The following is a 9,215-nucleotide window of genomic DNA, read 5'->3' as shown; positions in this document are numbered from 1 at the left end:
CGGCTGAGTCACGGCACCCGTGCCCTCTGCAGCGCGCTCTCTGGGGCCGCTGTGGGCGGGGGTCAAGCGGCGCTCAGGACTCTGGCTCAAGGGAGGCCCTGGTTCCCAGGACAGAGGGCAGGCCTGGGGGGCTCCATCCAACTCTGAGGCTCCATGGTCCTTGGGCCCAGCCTCTCTGGGGCCCCAGCGGAGACCCTGTCCCTTCCCTCCCTCCGCCCCTCCCCTGCCCTTGGGCCGAGGCCTGCCATAGAGGTTGGTCCCAGGCATCTCTCCGCCTCCCCTCCCCCGCACCCCTCCTGGCACATCCATGACCCTTGCTCATGCTCTCGCCACTGGGAACGTCCTTGTGCTAGCCTCGGCCAGCCTGAATCTCTGCACCCCTTTGTCCTTTGGGGTCAGTTCTCCCTGAGCCTGATCCACTCTATTCCCTCCTGGTCCCCCACCTCCTCTGGGGGCTGGGTCTACAGTTTGGAGCTGTGACCACCAGGTTCCCAGCACTGCCTGGGCAGCCAGTGGACCTGAGGGTGCGGGACACACAGCCGTCAGAGACAGAAGTCCTGTGTGGAGCGAGGGGCTTGGGGGTATGGGTGTCCTGCCGTACCCCCAGCTGGCCAGCTTGGCTCCAGCCTGGGAAGGGAAGGGACACCTCCCAGGTCCCAGGCCTGGGCCAGCTTGGGTTTCTCAAAGCCCTTGGGATTGTCCAGGCCAGGGCCCAGAGCAGGTGGGGGCCTGAGGCGGACACATCCCCTTGCCCAGTCAGTGCCCGGGCGGGACCCCTTGGGCTGCACCAGTCCCTGCCTGTTTATCTTTCAACATGCACTGCAGGAAACCGAGGCTGCAGTCAGGTGGGGTGGCCATCATCACCATGGCTGGCAGGATTCCCCTGGGCACCTGGCCTTGGCAGGGAGCCTGGGTTAGGTACACGCCCTGGCCAGGCACCTGGAACTGGCTGAGTGGAGTCCCATGGATCAGGCCTGCAGTCCTTGGCATTGGGTCACTGGGGACAGCAAAGCAGGCCCAAGGGAACAGGGATGTGGCGTGTGGCATGCATTACTATTAGCCCCCGGAGGTTGCTGTCAGGAAGGTCCCCACTGGGCCTGGGAGCAGAGGCTGGAATGGTGGCCCCTGTTCCAGTGGGGACAATGCTCAGGGAAGGCAGTGTGGCCTATGAGGGCACCTGGCAAGCAGGTGGGAGGTGTGCACTGTCCTGACCGCAAGAGTGGCTCCCAGCTGCTAGTTTGGACTGCCCCCCAGGACCTTTCTGGGTCCCCACCCTACAGGGCTCCCAGAGGCCCACTGGGCCACAGTGGAGGTCCTTACCCTGTGGCTGGAGCAGGTGGGGAACTGTTTCCCCCAGGGAGGCTGAGTCCTTGCCAGGCTTGTGATGTGGGGCTGGGGCTGGCTGGACACTGGGCACACTCCTACCAGGTCCCTGCTTTCCTGGGAAGGATCTTAGACATCAGAGCTGGACTCTTGGGGCCAGGCTTGGATGACAGAGGTTGGCCCTGCGTGCCATGCACCCTGCTGGGGCAGGGGTGCACCCTGGGCAGAGCCCAGGGTCTGGTGGGTGGGTACCAAGGACCTCCGTGCTGCTAGCAGACTCCTCCAAGCTCTTTGCCTCAGTTCCCCTGTCTGTGTGACCTACCTCCTCTTAGTTAGCTGGACGTGGGTCTGCCCTTGGGCTACAGGCTGTTCTTGGTGAAGGGACAGGCTCACTGTCATGAAGTCACTGGGATGGCAGGTGGCAGTGCCACCTTCGGATCTCACCTGTTCTCCCTCTGACACAGTAGGCGAGAGCTACAGGGAGGGGTCATGCCCAGAGAGGGCACCCAGGCCTCCAGGCGACGTGAAGGCACTGGGCTGGTCTTGAGGGACGGAGCTTGGACCACCTGGAGGCACCCATGTGGGGCACCCAGGGCGTGCCAGACCTGTGCTGCCGCCTGTAACCAGATGCTCCTGTGGCGCCTGCCGCCCGCCAGCCAGGACTCTCCTCCTCCTCCCAGTAGCTCGTGCGAGGCCGTTGCTATAGCAATGGGGAAGGCAGCTGGGCCTGTTGCTGCAGTTACAGCGCCCGTAGCAGGCCGGGTGTGGGCAGGGCTGGCGCCCTGCGCTGTGACCCCTGCCTCTGACATTGCCCCAGTCCGGCAGCCACCCTCGCCCTGGTGCCTGTTGGTGCCCACAGTGACTCGACGAGCCCCGGGCTCTATCCTGGCTCAGGGAGTGGGTAGAGGCTGGCACAGGCTGGGGCGGGCATGGGGCACCCACAGCATGATGTTCCCGGCCACAGAGCCCTATTGTCCAAGCACAGTAAACACAGCAGCCGCCCCCACCCCAGGGACCGGGGGCTCGGCCCGGACCACACAGCACACTGGGGGCTCTGAAGGGTTTTGGGATGGTGATGAGGACAAAGGATGCCTCCGAGTTGGGTGCTCGCCCTTGAGGGCAGGGCCCCTCTGTCCTGTGGGTCTCAGAGAGGGCTGGTCTGCCAAGGGCTCTCCTGAGAGTAGCTGGCCCAAGCTCCTCCTCCTCCCTGAGCTGGGGGCTGGGATACAAGAACCAGTGAAGTCCTTGGTTTTCAGGTGAAGTGAGCAAAGTGCTTCTTTCTCACTCCACGCAGGTCCCGCTAGGGCTCACCTTGGTGCCCAGCCTGGGCTAGCAGGAGCTGACATGGGGAAACTGAACTCCAAGGCCCAAGACTGGCTGCCCCGGGTCAGGGGAGGGAACAGGGCAGAAAGAGGTGCCTTTGGGCCCGGCGCAGTGGCTCACGCCTGTAATCCCAGCACTTTGGGAGGCCGAGGCAGGCGGATCACGAGATCAGGAGATCGAGACCATCCTGGCTAACATGGTGAAACCCCATCTCTACTAAAAATAGAAAAAATTAGCCGGGTGTGGTGCCACCTGTAGTCCCAGCTACTTGGGAGGCTGAGGCAGGAGAATGGTGTGAACTCGGGGGGCGGAGCTTGCAGTGAGCTGAGATTGCACCACTGCACTCCAACCTGGGCAACAGAGCAAGACTCCATCTCAAAACAAAACAAACAAACAAAAAAGGTGCCTTTGCCTCAGGGACTGGGGCTGTCAGACCCCTTACTGGGTCTTCTCCGAGGCTCAGGGCCCTGGGCTCAGGCCAGGCGTCTCTGAACCAGGCCTCCTCATCTCCCCAGGCCCCTGTGTTGGTGGGGAGGAAGGGGGAGGAAGGTGAACCTGGGGCAGTGTGAGAACTGTAGGTGGGGCCAGTGGTTCAGATGGTCCTCAAGATTTTGCCCAGGTAGCCCTGGAGGTAGGGAGGAAGAAGATGAGCTGGGATATACATGGGTCAGAGTAGACCACAAGCTGGCCAATTCGTCACGGTAGGCCCTGAGGCTCCTCAGAGGGCAGGTAGGCCCACTGTGGGCTGGGGACCAGAAACCTGATTTGCTGAGCCAGACAATCCTTACCCTCAGTACCCTGGAAGGGGCTCAGACCTTCAGTGGTCCCGAAGGGCCTGTGCTCACCTTCCTTGGCCCCAGGGAGCATGTGGTCCTGGCTGGGCTGGGCTGGGCCGGTCCTGTGGGAGGCTGGGGAGGGCCTGGGCGAGCACAGGTCTGTCCTGTCCCTCACTGGGCCCACCCTTTCCAGTGGGTCCTGGCCTTCGAGATCTTCATCCCCCTGGTGCTGTTCTTCATCCTGCTGGGGCTGCGGCAGAAGAAGCCTACCATCTCCGTGAAGGAAGGTGAGTGCGGCAGGAGGCCCCGGGCACAGCTGGGGGAGCGCGGAGGGGGAGCCCTCCCGGCACCTCGCACGCCTGCGCTGTGTGTGCACATCTGCACATGGGCGTCCTGTTCCCAGAGTCCCTGAGGTGTGGTGCCTGCTCCTCTGTGCGGTCCTGGGCCGCGCCTCCTGGCTGGGCTGTGGAGGTCGGGGCTGGCCTGTGGCCACGAATGATGATGCCAATGCCTGTTCCTGGTGATGTGGGCACTCACTGGTCTCCTCTGTTCTGTTTTGACCCCCCCACCCCCGCATGGTCTCTTGTCCTCGGCTGGCATGCAGTCTGTAAGTGAGCGGCCGCCTCCTCCTGGCTGGCCTGGGCAGCAGCTGCGGGGGGCCCACGGGCCGTCCTGGCTTGAGCGCCCTCCCCGCTTTCATTAACAGCCCTCCCAGGCCCCCTGCTGGCCTCAGGAACAGCTGGCTCCAGACGGGGGGTGGTGGGCAGTGAAGTGGGCTGTGGTAGGGAGTGAGAAGCCGGGCCACCTAAAACCACAACTGTTGCCTAGGTCAAGCTGAGGCAGCATCTCTCTGCCCGGCCTTGCCTTCTAGGGGTGGGGCGTCTCGGCGTCTGGGCGGAGTCTGGGCTGAGGCTTGGCTGGTCTGGGCTGGCCTGGGCGGAGGCTCGGCTGGGCTGGGCTGGCCTGGGCTGAGGATGGGCTGGCCTGGGCTGGGGCTGGAGCGGCCTGGCTACTCTTCCTTCATACTCCTTCAGGCTCCTGCACTCACTCTGCTAACCAGCTGGCCAGAGGTCAGAGGTCACTGCCCAGAGGGGGTCCTATGTCCTCCCCTGGTCTCTGTAGGCAGTGCCACAGCTGAAATGTTTTCGGGGGGAGAGTGCCAGGGCACGTGGGCCTGCACTGGCCAAAGGGAAAGGAATGCTCTGGGAGTTATGGCAGAAGGGGTGGTGAGTGGCTCTTTGACCTCTGACCTGCTGGAGTCGTTTGCCCCAGAATGCTTAGCCTGTAGCCCAGCTGGGGCCAGGGCTCTGTGCTGCCTCCTCCCTAACGCTGCTTCTCCTTCCTGACTTTCTCTAAATTTCTCCTCTCGGCCTCTGTCTCCTTCCCCTTCTGGATTCCTCTCTCTCTCTTTCCCCTTTCACCCCCGACCCTGCCCTCTCCTGTGGGTCTGCCAGCCTTCTACACAGCGGCGCCCCTGACGTCCGCCGGCATTCTGCCTGTCATGCAGTCGCTGTGCCCGGACGGCCAGCGGGACGAGTTCGGCTTCCTGCAGTACGCCAACTCCACGTGAGTGCCCACCCGCCCCTCGGAGTACCCACCCCTCCCCAGCCCATCCAGTGAGTGACATCCGCCCTGGTGCAGGGTCACGCAGCTGCTCGAGCGCCTGGACCGTGTGGTGGAGGAAGGCAACCTGTTCGACCCAGCGCGGCCCAGCCTGGGCTCAGAGCTCGAGGCCCTGCGCCAGCATCTGGAGGCCCTCAGTGCGGGCCCAGGCACCTCGGGGAGCCACGTGGACAGATCCACAGGTGTGCCCTGTGCAGGGAAGTTGGGGGACAGGGCTGCGGGCCTAGCTCTGCTGTCACTGGGCTGAAACCCACATCCACCCTGGGCCCCTCCACCTGCCCTGAGCTCCCAGCCATGCGCAGGCTGCAGTGGCAGAGCTGTGGTGTTGGGCTCGGCTCCGAGCCCACGTGGGGACACCTTGCCAAGGTGCAGCAGCCTCTCAGCCTCGCCTTCCTGCCTGTCCAGTGTCTTCCTTCTCTCTGGACTCGGTGGCCAGAGACCCGCAGGAGCTCTGGCGTTTCCTGACGCAAAACCTGTCGCTGCCCAATAGCACAGCCCAAGCCCTCCTGGCCGCCCGTGTGGACCCTCCCGAGGTGAGGCAAGGACAGCTCCCAGCCCTGGCCACTCCCTTCTGCCCCCGCCACGCCCCCTGGTTGCTGAGCCATCCTCCGGACTCTGTCTGAGCCACGCCCCCACCGTCTGAGCCACGCCCCACACCCCATCTGAGCCACGCCCCCACACCCCATCTGAGCCACGCCCCCACACCCCCATCTGAGCCACGCCCCCACACCCCCATCTGAGCCACGCCCCCACACCTCCCAGGTCTACCACCTGCTCTTTGGTCCCTCGTCTGCCCTGGATTCACAGTCCAGCCTCCACAAGGGTCAGGAGCCCTGGAGCCACCTAGGGAGCAATCCCCTGTTCCGGATGGAGGTTAGGGCATCCATGTGTGGGATGGGACTGGAGTGCTGCCTGCCTCTGGGGGTGCTTCTGCTCCGTGGGTGAGGAAAGGGCCCCCTTAGTGACTTGGAGCTCCTCCTGGGAGAGGGGGAGGGTCCCAGGGGTCTATGGCAGGCACAAGGGGTAGAGGCATGTCGTAGGACCCAGGCAGCCCCAGAGCCAGCCGGTGGGTGGGGTAGGTTGAAGCCTGAGGCCCTGGTGGTTGGGTACAAAGTCCTTGCTGTGTCTCCACTGATCCCTGTGCCCACCCCAGGAGCTGCTGCTGGCTCCTGCCCTCCTGGAACAGCTCACCTGCACGCCAGGCTCCGGGAAGCTGGGCCGAATCCTCACTGTGCCTGAGAGTCAGAAGGGGGCCCTGCAGGGCTACCAGGATGCTGTCTGCAGTGGGCAGGCTGCTGCACGTGCCAGGCGTTTCTCTGGGCTGGCCGATGAGCTCCGGAACCAGCTGGACATGGCCAAAGTCTCCCAGCAGGTGAGGCCCTGCCTGCCCACTGCCTGCTGCTTGCTGCCTGAGTTGAAAGAGGGGCTGGGGCTGCTTGGAGAGCTCGGGGCTCCTGGGCCCAGGCTGTGCGTGGGATGCTGCCTGTGGGTGGGTATCTAATGGCGCCATGGCTGGTGCCCCACCCCTGCTCACCATCCCAGCTCCTGTCCTGAGCTCCCGTTACCCAGGCTACAGACTCCCTCCCAGCATCCCCAGCTTGTGCCTCCCAGCTGCTGTCTCCCCGCTCCGCACCTGACCTATCACCCACCTGCAGTCCATCTCACCCCTCACTGCCCACATGCCTGTTTTCTCTCAGCTGGGCCTGGATGCCCCCAACGGCTCAGACTCCCCGCCACAGGCGCCATCCCCACGGAGGCTGCAGGCGCTTCTGGGGGACCTGCTGGATGCCCAGAAGGTTCTGCAGGATGTGGATGTCCTGTCGGCCCTGGCCCTGCTACTGCCCCAGGGTGCCTGCACTGGCCGGACCCCCGGACCCCCAGCCAGCGGTGCGGGTGGGGTGGCCAATGGCACTGGGGCAGGGACAGTCGTGGGCCCCAACGCCACCGCTGAGGAGGGTGCACCCTCTGCTGCAGCACCGGCCTCCCCAGACACGCTGCAGGGCCAGTGCTCAGCCTTCGTGCAGCTCTGGGCCGGCCTGCAGCCCATATTGTGTGGCAACAACCGGTAGGTGGGCAGCAGGGGAATGGGGGTGAGGAGGACAGCCAGGGGCAGGTCCTGAGTCCTGACTCTAGGCCCTGGCTCTGGAGGTCTCATTTGGCGCCCTGCCCTGTGCGCCGAAGTCCCGCCCCATCCCGATGCCCCTCCCACTCTCGCGGCCCCGCCCCCTAATGGCCCGGCCCCGCCTCCTGTCCCCTGCCCCAGCACCATTGAGCCCGAGGCGCTGCGGCGGGGCAACATGAGCTCCCTGGGCTTCACGAGCAAGGAACAGCGGAACCTGGGCCTCCTCGTGCACCTCATGACCAGCAACCCCAAAATCCTGTACGCGCCTGCGGGCTCTGAGGTCGACCGCGTCATCCTCAAGGTGCGCGGGTCTAGGACACTTGACAGGCAGAGTGGGAGGGGGTCTCTGCAGGCTTGGGACCCCTGGTCAGAGGGGGTCGGCAGAACTGACATGGGAGGGGTACCGGGGTGCAGCTTCGGGTACACAGGCTCTGCAGGTAGGGGACCAGGGGGCCGCTTTTCCTTTAGGGAGCTCCAGGGGCTGCTGTGGGAAGGCACTGGAGAGTCTGTTCCGGCAGGGTCCCCCGGCTGGGTGTGGCCGGTCCAGGGCAGTGCTGATGGAGGACGGGTGTGTCCGGAGACCTTCCAGAGTGTTCCGTGGGCGGGCAGCTGGGTAGTTTGCGTTCTGGGTGAGAGGTCCTGTCTGGAACAAGCAGAGGCCAGGGCTGGACGTTGGCCTGGGAGGGGAGGGCCTGTGGACGAGGCCGATCCTGGGTGTAGACGGGGGTCCCTAGGATAAGGGTGGGAGAAATGAGGGTGGAGCATGGGGTGCTTAAGGGACACATGGAGAGAGGTCCAGCAAAGGAGCTGGTGGGCACAGCTGGGCAGTTGGGGGTCCAGAGGCCATGCTGCCCTGGGAGTGGAGGGCAAAGCAAGTTTCACGTGAGCGCTGCAGAAAGGTGTGGAGAGCCCGGGCGTGGGACTCATGCTTGAAATCCCAGCACTTGGTGGGAGGCCATGGTGGGAGGATCGCTTGAGCTCAGGAGTTTGAGACAAGCCTGAGCGACATAGCGGAACCCCATCTCTACCAAAAATAAAAAAGTTAGCCAGGTGTGGTGGTGGGCACCTGTAATCCTAGGTACTTGGAGGGCTGAGGCGGGAGGATCCCTTGAGCCTGGGAGGTGGAGGCTGCAGTGAGCCGGGACTGCACCACTGCACTCCAGCGTGGGTGACTGAGACCCTGTCTCAGGGGAAAAAAAAAAAGGTGGGGAGGGTTGGTTGTTGGCAACAGGTCAGCCACTGGGGAGGTGAGTGGGGTGAGAGCCCCCAAGCCGGCGGGCGTCCGTCAGGAAACTCCATGCCCCTGCCTCACCCTCTGCAGGCCAATGAGACTTTTGCCTTTGTGGGCAACGTGACTCACTATGCCCAGGTCTGGCTCAACATCTCGGCCGAGATTCGCAGCTTCCTGGAGCAGGGCAGGCTGCAGCAACACCTGCACTGGCTACAGCAGGTGCCAAGGGTGCCCGCGAGGGAGGCAGCCGCAGGTGGCGCGGGGAGCCCCTCTCTGCCCGGCTCCGCAGGCCTGCAGGTCCCCCTCTGAGCTGCTCCTCTACCCCTAGTACGTAGCGGAGCTGCGGCTGCACCCCGAGGCACTGAACCTGTCGCTGGATGAGCTGCCGCCGGCCCTGAGACAGGACAACTTCTCGCTGCCCAGTGGCATGGCCCTCCTGCAGCAGCTGGATACCATTGACAACGCGGCCTGCGGCTGGATCCAGTTCATGTCCAAGGTGAGGTGGGGCCGCCAAGCCAACCCCCATACCTCCTGCCTCGTGCATGCCCAGGCGGGCTCCAGCGATGCCCCTCCCCCTAGGTGAGCGTGGACATCTTCAAGGGCTTCCCGGACGAGGAGAGCATTGTCAACTACACGCTCAACCAGGCCTACCAGGACAACGTCACTGTGTTTGCCAGTGAGCTGCCCTCCCCGCTCCGCCGCAGCCCCCCACAGACCTCTTCCTCCCCAGCCCAGCCCCACTTGTCCCCCTGTGCCCTCCCACTCCGTGGCCCCGCCCTGGCCTTGCCCCCTCACCCGCCACTTCCCTTCCCCACCC

General features: G+C 64.5%; 1 protein-coding gene across 1 annotated transcript in view; it reads left to right on the top strand.

Moving 5' to 3' along the window:
* The first annotated feature begins 1,142 nt into the window (after nucleotides 1–1,142).
* The window catches only part of ABCA2 (ATP-binding cassette, sub-family A (ABC1), member 2), a 33,826-nt gene continuing 25,753 nt past the window's right edge, over nucleotides 1,143–9,215 (top strand). The window contains exons 1-13 of the mRNA XM_011985171.1: nucleotides 1,143–1,188; nucleotides 1,281–1,336; nucleotides 3,616–3,709; nucleotides 4,877–4,988; nucleotides 5,064–5,227; nucleotides 5,451–5,578; nucleotides 5,808–5,918; nucleotides 6,199–6,417; nucleotides 6,743–7,110; nucleotides 7,309–7,468; nucleotides 8,489–8,617; nucleotides 8,727–8,894; nucleotides 8,978–9,074. Coding sequence (XP_011840561.1) covers nucleotides 1,143–1,188; nucleotides 1,281–1,336; nucleotides 3,616–3,709; nucleotides 4,877–4,988; nucleotides 5,064–5,227; nucleotides 5,451–5,578; nucleotides 5,808–5,918; nucleotides 6,199–6,417; nucleotides 6,743–7,110; nucleotides 7,309–7,468; nucleotides 8,489–8,617; nucleotides 8,727–8,894; nucleotides 8,978–9,074 — 1,852 coding nt within the window. The remainder of the gene's footprint in view (nucleotides 1,189–1,280; nucleotides 1,337–3,615; nucleotides 3,710–4,876; nucleotides 4,989–5,063; nucleotides 5,228–5,450; nucleotides 5,579–5,807; nucleotides 5,919–6,198; nucleotides 6,418–6,742; nucleotides 7,111–7,308; nucleotides 7,469–8,488; nucleotides 8,618–8,726; nucleotides 8,895–8,977; nucleotides 9,075–9,215) is intronic.

Source organism: Mandrillus leucophaeus, unplaced genomic scaffold (genome assembly GCF_000951045.1).
Source record: "Mandrillus leucophaeus isolate KB7577 unplaced genomic scaffold, Mleu.le_1.0 Scaffold28, whole genome shotgun sequence".
NCBI classification, from domain to species: domain Eukaryota; kingdom Metazoa; phylum Chordata; class Mammalia; order Primates; family Cercopithecidae; genus Mandrillus; species Mandrillus leucophaeus.
Note: the sequence above shows the minus strand (reverse complement) of the source record. Positions and strands in the feature narration are given on the sequence as shown.